Below are 26,309 nucleotides of genomic sequence, written 5' to 3' on the forward strand. Positions count from 1 at the left end.
TTACCTTATTTTCTTGTTAGTAATACAGGAGATGGTATGTGGGATCAATACTGGGAACGAGATGACACTCATGCCATGTTTCAGACAACATAGATATATTTCCTCATAAATTATTTTTTTTCTTTCCATTCTGTTTGCTTGAATCGGGAACAATTCAGCATCACCACCAATGGTAATATTATTCTCTACTTGTACACACTAAATCTCAGGATCCACACATGCTTCCATTATGTATTTGTGCATGAGACCTTCTCTGTACTTGCTCTTGAAAAGCCGGTACATTGTTTTCCTGGATAATACTTTGCTAGTGACCATAGCTGTTGAGAGTTTATGCAGTAAAATATACTCACTGACGCAGATTTGAAAATCACTGGCACGTTGCCAAGAGAAGCATACATGACCAGATTTAACAGTTCTTATAGTCATTCATAGTTTAAGAATTAACAAGAATTGCCCTCAGAACTAGCTATTCATTTTCTGGGGGGTGGCAAGGTGACAAATCCCAGAGGTTAAACAAAAAGGGCTCTGTTTTTACTTGCCACAGCAATCTTAAAGTTTACATGATAAAAATGACTTCTCACCATACATGAACTATAACGTAGTCAAAATTTAATTTTTAAATTAAAATTGACATTCTATAGACTATTGCTGGTGGTGGCCCTCTTTTTGAAAAAAGATACCATTCGTGATCCATAGCCAGAATGTAATGCAAGAGACATTTCCATCACATTTTCACAGACGTATCACATTACTTTCACCCTTTTACTGTTCACCCAAGCTTCCATCCTTACAGCCCCATATGTATCCTTCCTTTTGTCTCATCTATATGCTTGGTGTCCACCTAACTGTGCACCCAGCGCCTCTTTTCTCATTCTCCCAAGCCTCCTATAAAAGCGCTTCTTCCATGAAGCCTTTAAAAAAAAGTTTCCTTTGCCACCTCAAACTCAGTCCTATATGCAATGTATGCTGTGTCTGAACAAGACTGTAAACTTGTTTGATCAGGAACCTTCTCCCCTCATGTTTGCAGAAGGATAAATAAAATAAAATAGCCACAGTAGCAATTAGCATTCATCTTTCTGATCTTGGGAAACGCATATTAAACTGTGATTGGAACCTTATACTTTTGGATTAAAAAAAATCTTTTCTATAATAGTCTAGCAGTAGACCATAGATTATGTAGCATATAATATATACTAGTAGTTCATATGGAAATATGTATATTAATCACTACCTTTATTTCGCTCTTCGTATCACTGATATTTTTTAAGTGGCATGCATCACAATTAGAGATTTCTACTCCCTTTCTACTGGGCATACACACGTACTCATTTCTTAAGGCAGCCTAGGTAAAAGCACGAAGGTGCTTGTTTAATATTTAAGCCAGCAATGGAGGCTGGCATCTTGGTCCAACTGGAGGCAGGAGTTGACCTCTCGGAAGGGAATGAGAGATGATAGGATCAGATGGGCAATGTGAAAGTGAAGACAAGCAGTTTATATTCAATGCAACAGAGAAATGGGAGCCAGTGGAGGGACGAAAGGAGAAAGGTGACATGGTCCAAGCAGTGGGCTAGGAGAATGAGCTAGATAGCTGTTTCTTGTGACTGGATAGGGTGCTGTGGCTTGTTTGGCTATTGCTGGAGGCTCTTTCTGGGGGGCTGGGCCTAGCTGCCAGGTATGTTGGCGATGGAGCTTCTGCTGACCCAACACTCAACTCTGGGGCACTGCCTCCCCAGGAGGCTGTGTAGCTGGGCACCTACCCACTGGAAGAGCTGCTTGAGCTGATCACTGTGTTGAGTGGAGGAGGAGGAGAGTTGAGGAGCTACAGTAGAGCTGATAAGAGTGTGGGAGGGGACCAGGAGGGGGCAGCAGAAAAGGGGGGGGGATAAAAGGTGCTCCTTTCTTTCCCTGCCGTTGCTTCTGCAGGATCCTCTCGCCCATGGGATTTTGCTTCCCACACCCCAGCTTATGGGTGTAACTCAGCAGCTGCTTCTTACGACTCACTCAGTATTTGAGAAGTCCCTCTCTCTTGGGCCCTCAGATCCCCATCCCTCAGGTAATTTCTTAGGTAATTGCAAAGTTGTGTATTAAAATGGTCTGATTTCAATAGCATCTGTTTGATTCTCTCCATGCGGTTGGTGGTGTGCATGCGTGTATATAAATGTACTGAAATCGCCATTGACAAAGCTATCGATGAAATGTCAGGACATGACACAGCAATAGTTAGATAAGCCTAAATAGGTCAATACTTTGAAGGTTTTTACACTAGTGCAGTAGCTGAAAGTGAATTATATAGTACTTAGGGATGAACCGTCATGGCAGCCTGTCAGTTTGCTAAGTGGGCCAGCTGTGCTCTGTTTCCAAGATGGCATTTCCAGGCATGCACTCTCTGTTCAGGAGACCCACCTAGTTGATCCGGCCATTCACTTAAAAAGATGGCAAATAAGGAACCAGTCTTTCTTGACAAAATGGTCGGTGTTCATGCCCAACCTGTAACCGTTAACGTTTGACATTTCTGTCTATGGCCATGCAATGGGCGTGCGTGTGTGTACTGTATGGAGAGGTTAGGCACAGTCCTGCTCTAGGGCCTCAGTCCTGCAAATACTTAAGCACGTGGATAATTTCATGCACATGAGTAATCCCGTTAACTTCAATGGGACTATGCATCTCAGCAACATTACAAAGATATGTAAAGTATTTGCAGGATCTGGGATGTTGCCATGCCACAGGGAAAAATTACATTTGGCAAAAGGAAAGGAAGGATGGAAATATACACAAAATAAAGAAAGCAGGTTTTCTTGTATCACATGTTGCACATTATGTATGTTCCTGATTTTATATGTGGGACTGGTAGCGTCTCCGATTGTTAAGATTGCCCAACACTTCCTATTAGAAGACCCTGTTTTCAGTTGCTTACAACTTTGCCAAACTTCAACCATTTGGGATGAAATGTTACATGCCAGGTATCTGCTTCAGGTTGAATTTTTTTGAAAATTTCAGCCCAAATGGTTCAGCTGTTTGTTTTCCCATGCTAAAAAAGTCTGACCTTTTCTTTCAGCATTTATAGCACCCCCAAGCTTTGGAGCAGGGACTGGAAATTTAGCAATGAGCAGCTTCTTTGCCATCCCTGTGAAAATGTGCCTGAATTTGGCCTAGTACAGAGGTCGGCAACCTTTCAGAAGTGGTGTGTCGAGTCTTCATTTATTCACTCTAATTTAAGGTTTCACGTGCTAGTAATACATTTTAACGTTTTTAGAAGGTCTCTTTCTATAAGTCTATAATAAATAACTAATCTATTGTTGTATGTAAAGTAAATAAGGTTTTTAAAATGTTTAAGAAGCTTTATTTAAAATTAAATTAAAATGCAGAGCCCCCCGGACTGGTGGCCAGGCAGTGTGAGTGCCACTGAAAATCTGCTCGCATGCCGCCTTCGGCACGCGTGCCATAGGTTGCCTACCCCTGGCCTAGAAATAACACTTTGAAGAATCACAATTTGCATACGCTCAGTAGAAACTTCTTAGAGTTTAACAGCTAAAATTTCCTAGGATTCCTCCTCAGAGAACATGCTCCATCCCCTCACAGATCCTACATGTCATAGAATCATAGAATATCAGGGTTGGAAGGGACCTCAGGAGGTCATCTAGTCCTACTCCCTGCTCAAAGCAGGATCAATCCCCAACTAAATCATCCCAGCCAGGGCTTTGTCAAGCCTGACCTTAAAAACCTCTAAGGAAGGAGATTCCACCACCTCCTTAGGTAACCTAGGTGACCAGACTGCACATGCGCCATTTGGACAGAGCAGCTGAGCACAGTACAGCCCAAGGCTACAGGGACAAAGCCAGCTGTAGTAACTGTTCTGGGCCAGGGTGAGTCTGGGCAGTGGAACTGAGAGCAGGCAGCCTATCTCTTCTGTGTGCTCAGAGACCCCACCCCTGCTGGTACCTTGGCAGAATGGATGAGAAAGCTGCCTTAGACAAACGCTGAGAGAACAAAAAGTGGAGCAGTGGGGAGGGAAGGGAGTAGAGTGGAACATGCAATGTGGTGATATTGGGATTGGAGAGAGAAGAGAAACTGGAATCAAGGGGAAACTCGGAGCCAGTTGGCTGGGGGGACACTGAGATTGGATGAGGAACTGGGGGAGACTGGGACTTGCTGGAGAAGGTCATGGAGACTAGGAACTGGAGTGGGTGGGAACAGTGGGAGTGGAGACAGATCTGACAAGGAGCTGTGATGCAGGGGGGAGAACTGGGACAGGGTAGGTAGGCAAAGAGATTGGGCTGGGCAAGAGAACCTGCGAGGGAGTGGCAGGGGGGAGATTGAATGAGGAGCCCAGGAAGGAAGACCAGGACTGGGAGCCAAAGCAGCAAGGAGAGGAGAGACTGATTGGAGAAGGGGCTGGCTGGGCAAGGAGATTGGGACTGGATGTGGGGAGGGGAAGACACTAAATGAGGAGGGGGGAAGATTGGGACTTGGGACAGGGGACTTGGATGGGAATACTAGGACTGGCTGGCCAAGGAGATAGGGATTAGGAAAAGAAGTCTGAGGAGTGGAAACTGGGATTGGTTAGGAGTATAGGGCTGGAACAAGGAGCTGGAGTGGGGAAGAGACAGGACTGGGACAGGGACAGTTTGGAGGTGATGGGGCAAAAGGGATCAAACATGGGGAAAAGGGGCAGAAGAGTGTGTGCCCACTAGGTCTCGCCATTCCTCTGCTGTCAGCAAATATCTTTGAAACCTACTGCCAAAGTGTCCCATCCCCTTCTAGTGCTGGTCCACATAGAGGATGCCATACTACTGGAATCAATTTCTCCATTAGCTCAAGTGGCAGGGGTGCGTGTGGTGGATCTAAAGTTTCCTACCTTGCTAACAACCCATATGGGTGTCAATATGACACCATGTGATGAATTTCTGGTTTTTAAGATATTTTTTTTTAAACCTAGGATATTGCGCGCGCGCGCGCACAAACACACACACATATATATGAGAAAGGGGAATGTCTTAGGAAGGTGGGAAAGTGACTAATTTTTGGAAAGAAGTGAGTTTGAAGCACAACTTGAACAAGAAAAGAGGGAAGAGAATAGTGTGGCATCAATGATCAGAGAAGACATTCCAGGCATAGGACACAGCATGGGAGAAGGCATTGAGATGGCTGAGAGAGAAGAAAGCATACATGAAAGAGATCTGTACAATACCCTTTAGCAGCTGATAGGTGATAGTTGATGCCAAATATATTCCATAATTCGGTATGCTCGGGAAGGGCCGGACTGATGTAGTATAAAGACTGATCCTCTCTCCACAATAGAATGCGTTCCCATGCAATTATTCTTGAAGTCTTTTGTGGACAATGTGGGGAACAAATGTACGTAACTTTTCCCAGTGTTGCACCTGACTTCTGTCTCAGTAGGACTTTTGCAGAACTTTTTTCCTGAGGAAGGGGTGAATTTTAAACTAAAGCCTGCTTCCTTTACACACTTGAGAGGTCCCATGGTTATCAGATGTGACTATTTCCATGAGTAAGGGATCCAGTTTTGACACTATCTTTACAACCATAGCTGAAAATAATAACAAAGTATTTCACTGTTGAGAGACTGACCTAAAATAGGATAAGTAATGCTGATGTTTATTGTTAGAGATGGCAGCACATTGTAGTACATCAGGACAGTTCTGGCAATTGACCTAGAAACGTGCTTGCCTGAGTTATTAAGCATCTGTGTAAAAGATTATTCTTTTGTACTGTTAGACATTTCTTATCGAGGAAAATACATTCATTTATTTAAATATTTATGGTGGGTCACTAAATTTGTGCGGAATATATCAATTTGGGTGGGAAATGGGGTAGAGTCAATGTAACACATGGCCTAATAGTTTAAAGTCTAAAGTTAGGGTCCTAAATATAAGTAGCCTTAGTTTCAGGAATGCTAAGCACCCACAAATCCCGTTGGGAGCCGCAGATAAAAAACAGGCCTATATATGGATTTATGAACCTAACTTCAGATATGAAAATTTTGGCCACAGTGTGCAGGATTTAATGAATCCTAGAAGAATGGTGTTGAGGAAGGGTAGGTGGAATAGAGGGAAGATGGGTTGGGGAACAGTCCTGACTTCCCCCTATTCCACCTACCCTTCCTCAACACCATTCTTCTAGACGTAGCACCATCTTTTGATAAGATCATCCCATAGTGTTACCAGGACTGGGTGAAAGATTAGGGTGTAAACATGAATCTGTCCAAATCATCTGTATTTACATCCCTCAAAATGAACCCAACATTGAATTTGAGATAAACACTTTTGTCACAGCACAGGCATCATTATTGTCTCCACATCACAGTACCCCGCATTCTGGGAGCCCATTGCTGGAGTGTGGACAGTGGGAAGAAGACAGCCATCTCCCCCTGTGGCCAGCCAGAAGAAAATATCCCTATGCTCCACTAGCCCTTTCAGATAGAATAGCTGCGGGATGAATTCCTGGTCAGGATTATGGATCTTTGTGGAGAACAGTAGAACTAAAGTTCTTTGGGTTCACTTGCCTCCAATTCTGCAGGTTGAACATAGTTTATTGCAGGGGAAGGAGTGTTATTGCGTCATCATCACGTTATTAGTAAATAAAGACTGAGGGTGAAATCAGTAGGAGTATTGCCATTGACTTCATTGGGACCAGGATTTCACCCTAGGTGTAAAACTGAACATACAAAGACAATATGGGCACATTTTCAGTCACAAATTCTGGTGGGACAACAGGAAAGACATGCTTGTGTGGTGTCTGGCATCAATACATTGCTCTTTTGATAGTGTAGAATGTACTTCATGCGGGAATCATAGCTATAACCCGTGGACATAATTCCTCTGAGTATTGCAGTATGTGGTAATCTAACCCTTGTAGAAGAAAATTGATTTGTTTTCCTTTACAGATACTGGATTTGGAACCCAAAATGGAGATAGCTGAAACTAAGTTTAAGAACAGAGAAAAAAATCAGGCCTTAATCCAGTATTAAAATAGTGAGAAATTGGTTCTGAGACCCTTAATCCAAATCCTTAGAATATTGCATGCATATAAATGGTTGCTGCACAGTAACACATTATACAGCACTTCTGGAGCATTCTGAATCCCTAGAGCTTAATTTCCAATGTAAATTAAACTCCAAGAGAGCACTTCCTAAACTTTTTTGCCTTTAGATGTTTCTTCCAGGGCTTCAACAGATGTTTTTCAACTTAATCAAAAATTGCTAGAATGGTTGCATATACAGCATATTGATTTTACTAGGAAATTATTACTCCTGTATTATAACTCCTTATCAAGTTGACAGCGGACACACTGAAAGTGAAAGTGTCTTTCAGGTGTCTACTACACTTAGAAGGAAGTATTTTAATTAACAGTCTGTGCCCACGACAGCATTGACAACACTGATTTCAGTGGAATCATACTGGCATAAAACTGGTATATCATAGTTGGGATCAGGCTGTATGTCATAGAATCATAGAATATCTGGGTTGGAAGGACCTCAAGAGGTCATCTAGTCCAACCCCCTGCTCAAAGCAGGACCAATTCCCAACTAAATCATCCCAGCCAGGGCTTTGTCAAGCCGGGCCTTAAAAATCTCCAAGGAAGGAGACTCCACCACCTCCCTAGGTAACGCATTCCAGTGCTTCACCACCCTCCTAGTGAAATAGTGTTTCCTAATATCCAACCTGGACCTCCCACACTGCAACTTGAGACCATTGCTCCTTGTTCTGTCATCTGCCATCACTGAGAACAGCCGAGCTCCATCCTCTTTGGAACCCCCCCGTCAGGTAGTTGAAGGCTGCTATCAAATCCCCCCTCATTCTTCTCTTCTGGAGACTAAACAATCCCAGTTCCCTCAGCCTCTCCTCATAAGTCATGTGCTCCAGACCCCTAATCATATTTGTTGCTCTCTGCTGGACTCTTTCCAATTTTTCCACATCCTTCTTGTAGTGTGGGGCCCAAAACTGGACACAGTATTCTATGTATGTCTTGGATATAGACTATATTAGTTAAAAGAGAGAGAGATAAATTATATCAAGGATTCATATATAGCAAGGATTCGTGGAAGAAATAGTCTTGTCTCTTCTCATTCAGTATATTTTTGCTCCCTGGTTGTATTGAGGGCTCACTCCCATATTTAATCTCTTTATGGAAACTCACCAGGCCCATCTATGGACTCTCCCAATTTCCCAGAAATTTACTCGAGTCAAACATAAAGAGTTGATGGTAGTATGAGATTGTACCTAGTATGAATTGTTTCAGGTCATTATGTTCCATTCTTTCAGGAATGCCCACAATTTTATATTTTATTTTTTGCACCCTCTATTTTCAGTCATCTATACAGGTAATTTTATCCTCCAGAGCAGGGATGGCCAACCTGAGCCTGAGAAGGAGACAAAATTTACCAATGTACATTGCCAAAGAGCCACAGTAATACATCACCACCACCCCACTGCTCCCAGCGCCTCCCGCCCACCGGCAGCCCCACCAATCCGTATCTTGGATTCTGAAGCATGTCCCCCACTCCTTTGCTCTCCTTTTATAGACATCTAAATGTCTCCATCAACATTGTTAGCTCCAGTGTACAGAAACATGTTGTTAGAAGTTTTATAATACTTCCCCCTCACACATACCCCAGGGCAAGTTTGTAACCAAGACCTTTACCAACACCTCATTAACATGCAGTTTTATTAAATTCATTATTGCTACTGTTGTGGAGAGAGTCACCAGATGGCACTATTAAGCATACTCTTACAATTTTTTTTTCTTAGCATGTGTGCAGGGTACAGTCTGGTATAGTTGTTAGTTTTGTGATGCAGTTGCATTGAGAGTGGTGAACAATAAACTCTCATTTTAATCTCACTAACAAAAATCAGTTCTTGAGACATAGTTTCCTCCTGACAACTGGGCATTGCTGCCTTGGTTAAGATTTCTGAAAGCTGGGATTGCCTGTGTGCCATTTGTGACCACCTCTGTTGCAGGACTGGAGTATATAGTGTAAGAGTATATAATGTATACTAAGAAAATACCTTAACTCCATGGGACTGACAGTCTTCTGCAACAGGAAACCAACATGCAAGACCCCAATATCTACACCTTCTCAGCAGAGGGGTGACAGTAAAATACATAAAGGACTAGTTTGGGCCTGGCCCCTCTCTGGGTATGAAAAGGAGGGAGAGGACTTGAGTATTTTTTTTCCTTTCCCAGTCCTACCTCTCTGCTTGGTGGCCAAACACAATAGATCAGATTTTCATCAAGATTACTCAGATTTTCACCAGAATAATACCATTGACAGCAGCAGAGTTAATGTGGATTTATACTGAGCAGAATGTGGGTCAGTGAGTCCAAGGGGACTGCAGAGTTAGCAATGCTATTAGAGCTAACCTCTGGAAAGGAGGCAGGTCAACAGCCACTCTTCCTTACGCCAGCCAGAAAAGCTGGCCAGACACGGAGAACAGTGAACAAAGGTTGGTGTAGCAGCCATATTTTCTGGCCTCCAGGACTCCAGGAGGCAGTTCTGTCTACAATTTCCCTTTGGGGCAGGGTGCTTCCATACGTCACCTAACCTGAGGTAATGCCTTAAAGCTAAATTTGAGCCGCAAATTAGAAATGGGCAGAAGCTGCAAAGTTGGGATCTCTGTCTAGCTCTGAATCCAAACTTCCCCATAGTTGGAGAGTGTCTGGGTGCAGGCTTAATTCCATCCCTGTATAAAATAAACAGTTCTGAAATTGGATGAGATTTCATGAGATGGCAGTATGAGATACTGTCAGATACAGTGTATTTTTAGATGAGGGCTCCATTGACTTCAGTGATCAATGTACACCAGCTGAAGACCTGGCCTAAATAATGCAATAAACTCTGTAGTTGTAAAATGTTTGACTGGATGATGAAATCAATGTGTTTGAAGGCATGCATATATATATATAAAAAAAATTAAAAGTCAAACATTTATTATCCTCTGTCAGGAATTGCAACATTAATTAAAACATCAGAGGGAAACCCAAGAAAAGTGTATTTAGCACAAATAAAAGCCTACATTTTATGGTAGGCAGCATTGCCTGCACATAATTTTAGAAGTAAGTTGCCTCCTACAAGTTTTTCCTTACTTTCTAATTCATGTGACTGTCATACGATAAAAAAAAATCATTAGCCCCCAATAGGTTTTGTGCCATCGGTTTAATTGTGTGCATGAAAGATTGGACTCCTTAATAAGCTGAATTAGTTCATGGACCATTACTAAAATATAAGGGAATGGAGATCAACTTCCTACTGAATAGTTTACTGCTGTGGCCCAAGTTTTTAATCCACAAGAAAAAAATAAGTTTGGCTTGAGTTACTCTTTTGGCAGCTGAATTATACCCTTGGTGACAACTTTCATTTAAAGTGTAATAAACAATACTTCCCCTGCTTCCTCAAGAGAGGGTATAATAACAGAGTGCTACCTGAAGGCCTGGAGAAGGGAAAAAGGCAAAAATCTTAAGATTTATCTATCTACCCTTTAGCATAGAGAACAACCTATAGTAGTAAAGTTTTCTGATATATAGTATTTGGGGCCATTTTTCCAGTGTGTGGACTCACTGGTCATAATGGCAAAAAATGCGCATGCTCCCACTGGGTCCAACACTCAGGTTCTGCTACCTTTCCACCCCACCGAACTTAGGGGCAGCTGGGGATGGCTTAGCCCTGGTATTTGTAGGAGCAGCCTGTGGGCTGCCCTAACTTGCACTGGTTAGAAGGATCCCTTAAGGCAGGGGTTCTCAAACTGGGGGTTGGGCCCCCTCAGGGGGTTGCGAGGTTATTAAATGGGGGGTTGTGAGCTGTCAGCCTCCACCCCAAACCCCGCTTTGCCTCCAGCATTTATAATGGTGTTAAATATATTAAAAAAGTGTTTTTAATGTATAAGGGGGGTCGCACTCAGAGGCTTGCTGTGTGAAAGGGGTCACCAGTACAAAGGTCTGAGAACCCCTGCCTTAAGGCCTATTTCAGAGATCCAGGACTGCCTGAGTGGAATGCTCCAGCCAGACTCCATGAATAGCTACTATGTGAGGGGGTCAGGAATGGGTGGTGTAGAGTTAGCTACAACAGCTTTAAACCAATCAGGGATTCCCAGCTGCCTTATTAGGGTCGTTCTCTGTCCCCTTCATATCACCTGGAGCTAACCAAAAGGGACCCATCTACCTTCGTGTGTGCAAAAACTACCACGTTTGCATGACTAAAACATTTGGTTTTGATCATGGATTGGATAATTACACAAGTCCCAGTTCTGTGACTATGAATGTCTGTTTACAAGCACATGAGATTCTTCCTTGGCAATGGACTTGTGGTCTTTTTTGTAAATGCATCCTTATGCCCACAATTGACTGTTTGTCCTGTTCCATCCCAGAATGTTATAGCTATGACAGATCCTTAAAAACCCATATTTCTAACTTTCTTTTTACTAATAGTTTTTCCCCCCAAGATCTATACAAATATTCAAAGTATTAGGCAAATCTTTAACAATGGCTAAGCATTATTAATCATCGGGTTAGAATAGACTGCAAAATCTGCAATTTTCCTGTTTTTAAACCACCAAGGTAAATATTATCAGTTCATAATTTGCTTGCAATTAGTACTAACAAATGTAACCACTATTTTTATTAATAATTTTGCAAACAGATGAAGGCTGCATCGCTACTATATTAACTAAGCCATATACCGGGGTGGCCAAACCGTGGCTTCTGGAGCCCCCCACACCTCATCATTCCCGGCTAACAGACTGGGGAAGAGGGCAGGAGCTCAGGGCTTCTGCCCTGCAGCGGAGTCGTGGGGCTAGGGACTTCTGCCAGAGATGACTCCTGCCTGCTAAGAGACAGGGGGCACAATTTAAAGGTTCAGCCCTCCCAACAGCTTGAGTCACATGACCCCAGGCACCCTCCCCTCTTTCCCTCAGCAGCTTCTCCCTTCAGCTCCCTGGTGTAAGCAGTGACCAACAGCTGGGTGCTGCAAGGAGGGGCCTCTGCTTTAGCTCATTGGGGAGAAGCAGCAGCAAAAGCAGCTGAAGCCTGAGCCTGGGCAGGCACCTCCCATGGGGCTGAAGCTCCAAGACTTCCCTCCCCCCAGGGCTGAAGCCTGAAGCCCCAGCAGTCATGCCCCAGCTCTCAAACTTCTGAAGATTGTCATATGCGGCTCAGTGGGTCAATTAGTTTGGCCAGCCATGCCATATGCAATCATACATAGCAATATCATTAGGGCAACAGCAAAGTGAAGTCAGGTGTAGTATAGGTTAGAAACATTCTTTGGTTTTATTTCCTCTTTTTCATACCATCATGTGTCAGAGAACACAACTGAATGGAAATTGCCTATACAGAATTAGGCAGGGAAAGGCAGCATGCTGTGACATGTAGCTTTACTTCTCTTGGAAGTGAAAGGAAAGTGACACTGGTGTTCTGAATGAGGTCTACTATTACCCACTGTAGGTGGTAAAATCAGCTTGTGAGGTGCCTTTTGCTTCACTCAGCAGCATGCCTCAGTCACAAAACACTGCAATTTAAAGTGTAAAATGTTACAGTGCACATTGACAAGCAAAATTGTCAACCCTAAGCAGGCAAAAATCATGAGTCAAGCCTCCCAAATATGAGATTGCCTACAAATAATAAATTGGGGTTCTTTTTACTTGCCTTCTGTTTTTGAGCCTTTAGCATTCACATTTTCAAGTTTTTCTCTGCTACCATAAGGGTAGAGACTTGCTTGTTTTTTTTTTAAATGAAAGTTAAGATTCTCACCTGACTCTAGGAGCTGGGGCTTTAAGAAAATGTATTAAATATGACAAACTTGCAATAAAATCATGAAAGTTGGCAACACTGCGTCAGGCACATAAAGTTATGCTAATAATGTTGTGTTAATGCAAAAATACTCTTAGTAAATTGGGCTATGTGTGACTCATGATCACTGTAGTCACAAATAGGACATGAGAAATGGGGACACACAAATGCTACTAAGCTGTTTGGAGCATGCAGTTAAGGCAAAAGTTGTTTACTCCCTCATTCTGCAAAACCCACTGGCAGTGCTACTGCACATCTGGTAAAGAAATGGCTAGGAAATCCATGCTTCATTGGGGAGCCCGAATGATGCAATTGGTAGACAACAAATATTTCCGGAGACACTTATACATGGTCACAGATCTGAGTGGAGCACTGATCATATTGGCATAGAAAGCATCAATGCAGAAACCCTGCACACAGACAGATCTGTACATAGAGAGACGCCAAAACTAAGCGGTTTCTGGTGTATCTTATGCTGACTTTATAGGGTTTGAGCCAATGCCTATTGCAGTCAATGGCTGCAACCCTCTTTGCTTTAGTGGAGCAGGAGCAGGCACTAAATGCTTAGAGATACATCTGCTCTTTTGCATTGTTCTCACCTGTCAAAGGAAGTTCAGCACTGAGCCCATTAAGTGGAATGCAGTGTCACTGTGAAGAAACTAGACAAAAATCTTGGCTGTCCACAACCTTAATTTCTTCCTTGCCACCTTCTTCTCACTGTATTGAAATGGGCGGCTACGACTTTAGGTTTTTTAACTTCTGCTTTGATCGCAGATGAGCTAATCCCCTGAAAGAATGAAAAAGGAAATATTAATGCTACACAGCACTTACGTAGCACTTTACATCTTTGAAGTGTTATCCAAGTGTTAATTATTATGACCCCCTACGTGGTTAGTCTGATTGGATTCTATTTCTGTAACAAGGAAGGTCATTGTAAAATGACTGTACTTGGACAGCAGCTTATTGTTTTTTAAACAACGATTAATTTTATCCAGTGTGTTTCAATTCTTACTGTGATTTTTTTGCCAAAGGAAAATAAGTATTTTATTACAGAATAGAAGTGAACAGGTTTGAAAAGATTTCTCGGACCTCTGAACATGAGGATGTTAGGAAGTCTGTAGGTAAGTCATAGCGCTACCATCATCACTGCTCTGTCTTCCTGCTCTGGACACTGCCAAGGTCCTACCATCTCTCCCTGGAAAAAACAGCACCAGAAATACTTACTAGATGATGATGTGACATCTGTATGAAAGGGTCAGCATGGTTGTTCAGAATACCTGTGTATAGGTGGTGTAAATCAGCTAGTTCATCTTTACCTCACATCTAGTTCAGGTTAAAATTACTTTTGTCTTGAGAATCCTCCAGCTGACTTTTAATGTGATTAAACCATATGAACAATGGAATATATTGTCAATTAAATGTAAAATGTAATATATTATATCAGTTTGTTTTGATTACCATTTTATTTTTAAAAAATCCTAAACTTTGAAACATACATTAATATACCAGTAGTCTGGAAAGTTTCTTTCAGGCTTAGGTAGTTATTAATAATAAAGATGACGTTTGCGCTCTCAGTGAAATATACCTTTATACTTTTTCACTGTTTGATCTAACAAATAATCCAACAATCTAATGTAATTAAAGTCCATTAATGTTTGCATTCTAGATTATTCATTCAGTAAGTACTCCTTTTCCCTCCAGTAGTAATATTTATAGCCAAGGCAATAGTTTTAAGCTTTTGGCTACCATGATATTGATGGAGATGAGTTTATATGGATAGATATACTTGTGTGTCAGACTATTTGTCTTACAATTACAACGTGTATAAATATCGAAGGTGAAAAGTTGCAGGGAGGAAATGGCATGCAGTAACTGTTCGAGTATGCACTAACCCAGCTGTTCTTTATTTTTCTTGCCAAAATATCAAGTCTGATGATGGTACAAGCAACAATAGACACACCTTTTCTTTAATAATCACAGCTAGAATCTTGCACTTGTTGTGAGGAGGATGAAAAGGGATCGTACTTGTTTACTTTAGGGTAAATAATACTGTATTTTTTGCTTTTGTGGTTTGATTGAGGTATCATTTCATGACCTCATGACAATCTCACATCCATCTTTAGACTTTTTGTTTTCAATTTCAGTCTATCTCAGATTCTGTGGTTCAGTCATCAACTCTAGAAATGAAGTTTAGAAAGGAAGAACTATCACAACTTTAACTACACTGTATCATAACAGTGAAACACTGTCAAATCTGTTTAATTATAGTGACAATTATGAAACAGCAGCCTTGCGAAAGATACACACCGTCGATCGGAGTTGGCCACCCAAGTGACCTTTTGTCTCTGGAAGTCCCTCTTCCCTTGTCCCCTCCGTCCCCTCCTAACAACCAGGACATGATGGTTTTCTTATTTGTCCTCAAAATATTAGCTTTATCCTGCAGTCTTTTGGTGTGCAGATCTCCCATTGGCTTCATCAATGTTGAAATACACATACAATATGGGCTGCAAGATCATACCAAAAAGGTGGTGTTCTTCCTAAACATAGAGCATAAGGTGACTTGCAGTCAGGTGAAGGTTAATTGATCTGCTTCTAAATTTAGTTGGGATCAAGGTGAATTAAGGTAGAAACCCTGGGACCAATGTGTCAGGAGCTGCCAGAGTACACCCGAAAGACTGAGCAGGAGAGAGATGTGGGGTAGCTGATATGTATTGGGAGGAAGTGTCAGTAGAATACCAGGAAGGTCATGGAGACTAGCAGCTCTATGGGAACCTTTTCAGAAGTGGAAGAGTCTGGCAGAAGTTTTTGTTATCAAGGCCCTTTTTAGCCTTCCTTCACTCTTGGCCGGAGTTTGTTGATTTCTAAAACATCTTAGACAGGGGTCGGCAATGTTCGGCATGCGGCTCGCCAGGGTAAGCACCCTAGCAGGCCGGGTCAGTTTATTTACCTGCTGACGTGGCAGGTTCGGCCGATCACGGCCCCCACTGGCCGCGGTTTGCCGTCCCGGACCAATGGGGGTGGCGGGAAGCAGCGCGGGCTGAGCAATGTGCTGGCCACGGCTTCCCGCCGCCCCCATTGGCCTGGGACGGTGAACCGCAGCCAGTGGGAGCTGCGATCGGCCGAACCTGCCGCGTCAGCAGGTAAATAAACTGGCCCGGCCCACTAGGGTGCTTACCCTGGCGAGCCGCGTGCCGAACGTTGCCGACCCCTGTCTTAGACAGAGATTGAATAGAACGAGACTCCAGGATCCAAACACTGGGGAAGCTTGGATCTAGATCGTGGGCTTCTCTCTGGATTTAAATATCTGTGGTAAACTGACATAAAGACTTGAACATTAGTCCCTTTTCTTGTCTTCTTCCAGGTGAACAGGAGCCAGCAGTCAGCAGTGATTCTGATATATCATTGATTATGGCGATGGAGGTGGGACTGTCTGATGTGGAGCTTTCCACTGACCAAGACTGCGAAGAGGTGAAATCATGAAAAACAAGCAGAAAACCCTACTAAACTAAGGGTAGGCATGAGGGGCAGGGACAGAGTCAGCTTTCTAGAATTTGGACCAGTCACATATACACACTCACACACACATACACCCCTCTAGAACACTATCAATCCAGTGCACTCCATTCTGAGATGGTCATGAAAAAGCAATAGCAACAGTTGTGTCTACCTGGATGCAGTTTCATCATCTACATGTGTCTATTTTGTTCACATGGAAGATGAAAGCTTATTGTTTTCCCATACGCTTAAAAGCAATCCTGTACCTCTTCAGTGGCTCGTAAGTGTACAACTGAAATGACAGCTTGAGTGTTTTCTACTCTTGTTCATTGTTTTTTTAAAAGAAGATGATGTTTATTTATAGTTGATTATCGATGGACACTGGTTTTGTTTTGTTTTTTTCGTTGACTGACCCCAGCTTTTCCAAGAGTTCAGTCTGGAAGTTTGAATTCCTCTTCTCTAATCATTTCATGATCTGTCTCCAGGATTTATTATTGCCTTGACATTTCTGCATGAAGTATGCATGGCTTTGAAAAGAAATAGTGCTTCAGCACTCTGTATTAATATGAAGCCTATTTTCTTTAAGATTTTAAAACCTTTAAAGTGGGTCTTGGAGATTATATCTTCAAGAGGCCTTTATCCATGTGAATTGAAGCCCTCAATTAATTGACATTGGTGTATTGTTGTTTCAAACAGAATTATGTTGGCTTCCACTTACAGAGCTCGATTAAATGCACAGACAGTAACATGTGTAAGAGAGAAAAATAATGGCACTAAACTTCATCCTGTAGTTGCTATATTTTCTGCCATTGACAGCCTCTGGTATTAATGGCCTTCCTTGTGACTTCCTTGTTCAGTAGCTGGAAAACAGGATCTAGTTTAAAATCAGGTACTTCCTTAAATTTAAAAACAAAAATCAGCAGACCAATGAGTGTCTGAGCAGTTTCAAGAGGGCGCTTGGTAATCCTCATGTGGGTATTTGTAGCTGATGGAAATATTTTTAGAAAAGGTCTGAACTGTAAAGATGATTACAATGTCAATTTCCAGAATAAATAGTTAAACCAAGAGCAGCTGGACAAATTGTTTACCTTCATATTTTTAAGTGCAGTTTTTGCACATAATTGTTAGCAAACACAAGGATTTAGGTGAATCTTCAGTTCACTGCTTTCTAGAGACCTCTGAATGTGGCAGTAGGAGTCAGATGAGCTGCTGGTATATTTGAACCTGAAAAAAATTTAAACAGAAGAATTCAGGTTTTTTCTGGCTGATAGTTTAAAAATTAAGGCATCGTATGAATGCCAAAACCGAAGTCTTTAACTATTACTAGCCTGTCTTTAACTATAACTTACAGAAATGCACTACTTATTGCTAATTATTCAGGGGGCAATTTTATGTTTCAGTCAAAATATTCAAGTGCAAAGGAGGACTTTCAGCTTGTTGTTTATAAGAGAGTGAACATTTTCTTTTGACAGTCAAATGATTTAAATCACATTACCCCCTTTTGAGCAGGTCAGTAGAATCAACAGCACATGGCTCATAAACAAATTGCAAGGAAAGGAAAACTATTTTCACCTAACTGTATTATAGCAGAATCTCAAAATGCCACTATGTTCTTTCAGCATTGCCATTTTAATCTCCTCTTTTCAGGCATTTATACTTTAACTATAAAAATTTACTCCCTGCTGAAACATGGCACGTGAGGTCTTACAGTAGGAGGAATTTGTTTAACAATTTTTTTTTTAAAGCTAGTTGATACTTAAATTACAGGATGGGTGAGGAGGAGGGAGAAAGAGAGTTTGCTGTCCAGTTATGACTCACTTCATTTTGTAGATGAAATTTTGAGTGTTCTTAGTCCACACAAGTGAACTAGGAGCTTTCAGCAAAATAACCCAAGCTAATGACAATTCAAAACTGTGGGCCGGTGCACATACACCTTTTTATAAACAGTTTTTAAAATATATCTTTTTGTTTTATTAAAGGGACATAGTCAATTGGAAATCTAGTCAGTTTGAAAAGCAAGTTAAAGATAATGTCAGACTCTTCACCTGCTTCGGGTCACCATTGCCAATATTTGTGGTTTTATAATCAGATTTTTTTAACTTTTTCTGTTCGTTGTTTCTCTGTGAAAGATCCACACTAACCTCAGGGGGAATGTGACTGACTGACTGACTGAAGTGCACCCCTGGGCACAAGATAGCACATAAGCCCCACTTAAGCCCTAGAAATAATACTGAAATGGGATGTAAGTGATGTATAGGCCTTCTGCACAGGGATGAAATTCACCTAAATTGACTATACTGGGGAAATAAGGAAACTGATATACACAAAGAGCTCTCAATACACAAAGTAAACAAACTGATGAAGTAGAGAGAGAGAAAATTCACTCATCTCTCCCAGTTATAGTCATCTTAGGAGTTACTTGGATCAAGAGTAAGTTAAAAAAATGTTCTGTCAGAAACATGATGTTTAAGTTGACTGTGACCCTTAACATCAAATATTTGCAGACTATGAATAGACAGAACAATTAGAATCATCCTTAAAGCCAGCGCATGGATTGCAGTGTAGCTGACTCAAAGCATTTATTTTATTACAAAACTTTTGTTAAACTAATGTCAAGGGTGAGCGTTACCAGTTATCTCTAGTCATCTCATATTGGGATGATCCCAACAGTAAGGCAGGCGAGGTCAGTACTTCAGTGAGGGATGAAAGAAAACCCTAACCCCTTGATCTGGTTGGGACTTAGGCAGATGTTTAAAGCTAAACACATGTCATGAATGGGGATGCTTTCCTAAATCAGGACCTGATTGATAAAGTGTTCTTTGTATTTGAAATTTGTCAAGCACCTTGGGAATCTTTGGCTGAAAGATTATTACATTACGTTATTAAACCCACAAAATCAGGGAAGTTAGTGTTAAGCCTAACTCTGCATAACTCATCGTACTGTGCAGTGGTATACTGTAATACATATAGGCCCCAATCCTACAAATATTTATAGAGATAATGAACTTTACTCATAGGAATAGCCCATTGACTTCAATGAGGCTACTCGTGTGAGTAAAATTAAATATGTACATAAGAATTTGCAAGATTGGGGAATATTATGTAAGATTACCCTCTGTTTGGACCTCCCTGTAATTCCTGCATAGCGTTATGTTTAATATTGGGGTTCAGTATTAAAGGCTCAGTCCAGCATTGGATATCAATTGACTTCTGGGCCTCAGGTGCTGGCTGTACAGCCAGCCTACCTCCTATCCAGAAAACCAGTCAGCCTGCCCTAGGGAAGTGGCATGTTCATGGAAATAATCCTCCTCCCTCAGATTGTAACGCTCTGTCTACTGTCTTTTTCTCTTCTTCACCACCACCACCACCACCACCATACCTGCTGGCGCTGCAAAGCCCATAGGAGTTACTAGCTACTGCTAGGGCTAGAGTAACCTCTTGCACAGTGTCACTGGCTGGGGAGACAGATCAATGCTTTAAGGATATGTCTACAATAGAAACGCTACAAATGCAGCACTGCAATTGTGCCACTGTTGAGCTGTAGTGTAGACACTCGCTACAGCAATGGAAGGGGTTCTTCCATCACTGTAGTTAATCCACCTCCCCGAGAGGCGGTAGCTAGGTCAACGAAAGAATTCTTCCACCGACCTACTGCTGTCTACACTGAGGCTTAGGTCGGCTTAACTACATCTCTCAGGAGCATGAACTGTTCACACTGCTGAGCAGCATAGCTAGGTCAACCTAAATTTTAGGTGTAGACCAGACCAAAGAAAAGAAAATCCCTATTGTGGGAAGAGAATCCTCTTGCTTCTCCCCTCTCTTGCTGTTCTTTTCATCCATGTGAGTGTTTCTCTGATTTCCCATTCACAATGTGGGTGAATGGTGAGAAATCTTTAGCTTCTCCCTGGATGAATTTCATACCGAATAATACCTTTAACACAACCCTTTAAAATGTCTTCCAGTTGCTGACCATGTTCAGTATTCTGCAGCACCATTCCCAAAAGCCATTGAGCTGATCAGAGACTGTAACTTCACCTCGTGGGAAGGCCCAGGCTTGGGCAGCCATGTAATGCAGAGATAGTTACTGAGGGGGTAGTTTCTCCTTTGGATAAGCAGCAACCTCTGTAGCTGTGTAACTTAGGAAGCCTGAAGACTCTTCAGGGACCAGCAGCTGAAGATGTCAATTTGGGCAGACAGAGCCCACACTGTGAATATCTCATGGTTTTTGTGGGTTTAATTAAGCTACATTCCAAAAGACCAGTTGAGTGCATGAACCATGTAAAATGTGCATGGACAAAACTCCGCACTTGGGGGAAAAAATGCACTCACAGGTTATCCGATTTACACATACAAATACTTGTCTGTGAACACAAATATGGGGCTTGTGCCATGTGCCAGCTGTGCATCAATTCTTCCTGGCTCACCCATTCTGCAAGGGGCTGAAAAATTGACAAGAAATGTTACTTTACTTTTTTTCTGATTTACAGTAGTTTTAGAACTTGGGGGAGCACTGGGACAATCATAGGTCAATAATTTGTAGACAGAATAAATTGATTTCATCTTCCTGGTCTCTACAGTATTGAATCCACATGTGTATGTGCACAGACAGAATGATATGATTTTTAAGAATGAATTGTAATGAAAACAGCGGGAGATAGAAATTTAGTCAGTTTTTGATTTAGAGATAGTGATACAAAAAAGCTAGTTTAATAGCTTTTTAATTGTTTAATAATTTAATTGAAAACTACTGAATTCATATATGGGGAAAGCAAGGAGGAGGGCTTGGTTCTATCACCAAGGTGATAGTGTTGTTAGGAAGTGGACCCTAGGACCTTTATAGGAGGTTTTCCATGGACTTCAGTGAGATATGGATCCGGCCCACAGGACAGCGGCTTTAAGAGGTTAGTATTTTAATAGGAACTTGTCACTTGTTACATGAATAGTTAGTGATATATTCTCATTTCTGATAGAGGTGGGCCCAAGTAACAGACTTTAGATCCAGATCGGAATTTGAACTATCCCAAAATTTGAAGGTGTCAGGAACCAAGATTTGGTTTAGGGCCATCTCAGGTTTCTGTTGTTTTATTCACCCTCCTTCTCCTCTCCTGAATCAAAACCATCTTGTCTAATTATGAATTCTTCAATTATTCAAACAGAGCTGAATTTCCCTGACAGGCATTTGCAGACTGCTTTACACATGTATGTGCCCTTAATTAGCAAACGTCAGCTACTGATTTTCCAGAATATGGATTTTATTTGCAGTTTCTGTTCAATGTAGAAACCTTAGAGTGCAGTAATTTATTTGTATAGATTTTCAGACCTACATCCCTATGAATTTTCTCTGTTTAATGTACGTTGCATTACTTCTGCCAGGAAAATTTGTGATTAAAAGGCAATGATCAGGGCACAGGCTTTTATATAACACAGGATGCAAATGCTGGTCTTGACAATTGGTCAGTGTTGCAATGACAATGTATGTTATGTACAGCCAACGCAAATGCATTTCAGCTGAGCAGCTGTGAATTGCCCAGATTTTATTTATAGGTGGCTTTTTCCTAACCAGTAACTGTCCCTAGGAAAATTTAGGGCTAAGCAAATAGGTCAGAATGAGCTATAAGGATATGGCCATGTGGTCTGGGCATATAAAGGTCGGCACTGGCAAATGATCATTTACTGATATTTATTTCTCCTTTATTAGTAGTGTTTTTTTCCCCATGATAGGGATGTTTCTGCAGATATCTATAAAAGAGAAGGTTGCAAATCCGATAGGGATGCCATGGCATCATGAATATATGCCTTATCCAAGTTGTTCTGACTTTACATACTGAAATTTTAGCACCAGATTTTCTGGTGTGATGCATCCACTTTGCACCATACCCCAAGTGTATTTTTGGCCCTACAGCATCTTAACCAGTCCACAGGGAATCACTCTAGTGTAAGACTGTTCTTCCAGAGTCACACAGATGATATAGGGGCTCTTAGCCCTCCCCACTCTCTGTTTTCTGTGTTGCAGAGGGAAGGGGGCAAGGCCAGGATAACACCAGTTTTCAGCTGCATTTTTTGCCCTGGTGGATGTTGCCAACATAACTTAGAGCAGCCATTAGGTTGCTCTAACTCATCACAAGAGCCTTAATCTTCCCAGAATAGCAACAAGATTATGAGAGTGGAAATGTGAGCTTTATGCCAACTTTGTGTAGCACCCCTGATATGTGCTATATGAAGTTTACCGACACCCCTGGATCTGGCCTGTACTGCATATAGGGCCTGATTTTTATTTACACTAAAGGCTGCTTTATACCACTTTGGCAGTGCATAGAGGCCTCAGTGTAAACAAAAATTAGGGCGTCTTCTTTGTCTACAACACAATGAAGTTTAAATGCTTAGTAAAAGATAGTGCCCTTGTCGTTTGAGGGTTTCAGGGTAACCTAAGCACTCATATCAACACTAATGAGGCAAACAGTCTTAACAGCTGGATTGTTAAGGAAAACTGAGCATTGACTAATTTATTTTAGAGAGCCAAAGAATTTAACCATATATTGGTCAATTAGTGTCAAAGAATTTAATTGATTTGCTTAGAGTAATAATTTAAATAATGAAATATTTTATAAGCGATAGGAAGGACAGGGTGACACTGTTACGTTAGTGAACTTTTTTCTAATAGCAGCAGTTGATCCAACACAACTAGTTCTTTTAGTTTAGCACATCGTTGCCTGAACTAATTGATACTTTTGCAGTTGAAAAAAGAACACCAGATGGACTTTTTAGTCTGGAATTTGTTCATGTACCAGATGGTACTTATTGATTGATGAAGTGGATAGTTAGGGAGATGAGCGCCCTCTGCAGCACAGTTTCTAATCTGCCAGCTAGAGTTTTCAAAGGACTTACTCATTACAACCAATACTAATTCTTCAAGAACTGGGAATTTTTGTCACCAATAAAAATACTAGTTCTTCAGCAACTGAAAATGTGATCCATATTTAGCAATGTAAAAGGGGAAGGTGCATTAAGGATGCCTTGAAGTTTCATTGAAAAGCCAATGAAAGAACTTTTCACCTGAAAAAAACTCAGTGTTTCTCAAATATGTTCTTTGTGATTCGGTGGAGTGAATGCAGAAAAAAAGGAAGAAAGAACGTTTTTGCTTACAATTTTTAAAAAGGCATCAGAATCAACATACTTCTTTGCTATTAATGTAAAAGGTTATTACAGTTGTGAAATATCCAAGTGTTTTGTATGTGTACATACTCCCATCCTTACTTCCTGTTTTATGTTAGTTACCTGAAATGGCTGTACCATTTTATAATTAGAAATATAAAGAGGGGACAGGGGTGGGGAGGGGTTGTTATTTTTTTAGCAAGATGTTCCTTGTATTTAGTGAACATTGAAAATGATTTTGTACTTGTCAAAATATACATTCCATCCATTTCCAGAAAATAATTATTTTTATTTAAAATAGTTTTTAAACAAAAACAAAAAAAAATGTGGCATCCACTTAGCATGCAGTTCATGAACAGAGCAAAAATATTCCGGTCTCCGGCAATGGCTCCACAGTTTTATCTAGTGATGTATATTCCAGCAGACCAGTACCAGCAAATGCCAATAAAAAAAATAAAATAAAAGGAAAGAATAAAATTTTTAACTCCTTGGTGTATTTTATTTTGTGTTTCAGAGAAAGACCTGCATATCTTACTGAAATTATTTCCAGTTAGAAAACTGTATTATAATAGTGAAATATTAAAAATTAGAGCATAATCCTGCTTCTCATATCTTCCTAAAAGCTGACGCAGGGGCTGTTGTTCCTACACGCAAAATGTATGTTTTGTTTTGCTGAAGATCTGCTATGATTAAGGTGTATTTTGCAGTGAGCCTCCTTAGCTGGCTTTACAATCCATTTCTGCAGAGCCTACAATGTTTGCTGTAATGGAAGTTACCCCTTCACCTCTGCATTAAGAAATGTTTCTATCATCCAAACAACCTCACTTTGATATGTGAAACATCTAATGAAAACCCATGAAGGAATTACATGGTGGTATTTGCATAGACAATTTTTAATTATGCATTCTTTGCTAGCTGTGAATTGTCTGCCTAAACAATGCAGTAGTGGTTTGTGAAGCAAGACATTTTTCTAAGCTTTATTTTCTGTACAGTATTGCAAATGTATTTCAATTTTTAGTTAAGTCTTCGCTGTTATTTTATTATGCATACATCTCCCCCTTCAATGCACTTTATATCTCTTGAAAAATATGGGAGTCAGAGAACTATCATCTTTAAAGGGATTTGCCTGAAATCAAAAGGCACAAACTTTTATTTTGCTTTAGTATATACTGTAAATGCTTAAGAGCATAGACAGTTGGGGGAAATGCTGAAGTGTTAAGACTGATATTTGGAAACATTCAGTAGTACCACCTGGCTATTTTTGTGAGAGGGTTATAATGTAAATATGTGAGACTCCGTTATGTACTAGTTAAATATTGCAGCTATAAAAGTTAAGATTGTGAATACTAAGAAATTTTATTGCAACTTTTTTTAATAAAAGTGGATCTGATGACTGTGTCATTCATATTTCCAAACAGAACTGTAAAACCAGCTTTTGTTGATATATGAACATTTCTAATGCTTTCTTGTTGAGTTCTTCTTCAACTGAGTCTGGAGTTCAGAGAAATCAGTAGCACAACTACAACTAGGCAAAAGTAAATAGTTCTGCTGATGAAACTTGACTGCTGCTATTGCAGTCCTTTGGATTCTTCTGATGAGACTACAAATTGTGCACCAGATAAATACATCCACTAGGGAGAAGTTTGAATTCATGTTACTTGTGACACAGGTAAGATCTGAACTCAGGTTTTCCAGAGGGAAAGGCTTGTTCAGCAATCTATTGCACTAATTAGCCCTTGCTTTTATTTTTGAAATAATCAAAGCATGTTTATGCTCAGCAGACTGGCTCGATGCTGCTAATGCACAGATGGAGAAGATGTTAAACTGAGGAACTTTCTCCTCCCTAGATGCTTTCCGTCTGGAAGTAAAAGATGTGATGTGTCTGTTCAAAGTGAAGAATTGGCTTGATGCCCTGGTTATCATTTTCCTCTCTTGCACAGCCATGGACATGAAGCCTTGATTAGTGCCCCCATGATTCAAGTCTGCAAAGCTGTGGGAGAGCTTAACAGGGGTTATGCTGGCTACATACAGAATCATGGCATGAGCAGAAACTACTTCTCTTTAAGAAAATTAAAAGTGTATTTTAGCACCTACGAAAAGAGCTAGATTGAAATCTCTGGAGGGGAAGCACTGATTAGCCAGCACAAAGATACTGCCCAATCAATGGTAGTCCCAGCTTCATCCTGCCTAACCACACCTAGCCTGGACTGTTCATCTGCAGTAATTTAGAAGCTGCTCGTTTTCTGTGCTTCTCTCCTGAGATTGCCAATAAAGATTCCAGTTACTTCCAGTTGTGGTGGTGAGTTAGAGATATGAACACACATAAATTGGATGGCGGTCATTTCGCACAGACCTCCAGAACACCATCAGGTGGTGAATTTCCCTGGACCAGTACCCTAAACACGAACACCTCCATTTCTTATTACTGGCCTTGAGTCACCCGGTTCCTCAGCCTATAAGAATCAAAAGGCTGCACAAAGCAGGCTGCCTAAATTTCTTCCTAGGGGCTCAGTTGTGAATCAGCCTATTTGGGCAGGGAAGTCGGCGGCACAAGGTGTCCCTTTACTTCCCTGTAAGGGCTACCCATGTCACTGGTTGGAACCTGGCTGGCGGAGCAGCCTCCCTAGGTGAGCTGCTCCACCTCCTGCACAGAGGCCAAAGAACTGACAGGCTGGAGGGGAATGGGTGCATGCGGGGCTCTGCTTCCTTAACACACCAGTCAGCACAGCTGAGTTGCGCCAGGGAGCTGGAGGAAGTGGAAACCAAAGTGTGACTTCTAGGGCAGCGCAACTATAAATATTCAGGGTAGCCTGTGAGGTGCCGGTCTAGCTGTAAGTGATCACAAAACCTTTGCCTTTGCAAAC

The 26,309-nt window shown here is 41.2% G+C and overlaps 1 protein-coding gene across 3 annotated transcripts in view; it reads left to right on the forward strand.

The window, feature by feature from the left end:
• RNF150 (ring finger protein 150) overlaps positions 1–26,309 on the forward strand; it is a 253,166-nt gene that overhangs the window by 184,777 nt on the left and 42,080 nt on the right. For 2 of the 3 annotated variants that reach the window (XR_008445238.1, XM_054031090.1), the window contains exon 7: positions 16,160–16,309. Coding sequence is in view for 2 of the 3 variants with exons in the window: in XM_054031090.1 (XP_053887065.1) it covers positions 16,160–16,278 (119 nt within the window). In the remaining variant the exon portion in view is untranslated. Of the gene's footprint in view, positions 1–16,159; positions 24,836–26,309 lie in introns of those variants that run through there. The other variant, XM_054031089.1, reaches the window with a different exon arrangement.

The sequence above is a fragment of the Malaclemys terrapin genome, chromosome 5 (genome assembly GCF_027887155.1).
Source record: "Malaclemys terrapin pileata isolate rMalTer1 chromosome 5, rMalTer1.hap1, whole genome shotgun sequence".
Classification (NCBI taxonomy): domain Eukaryota; kingdom Metazoa; phylum Chordata; order Testudines; family Emydidae; genus Malaclemys; species Malaclemys terrapin.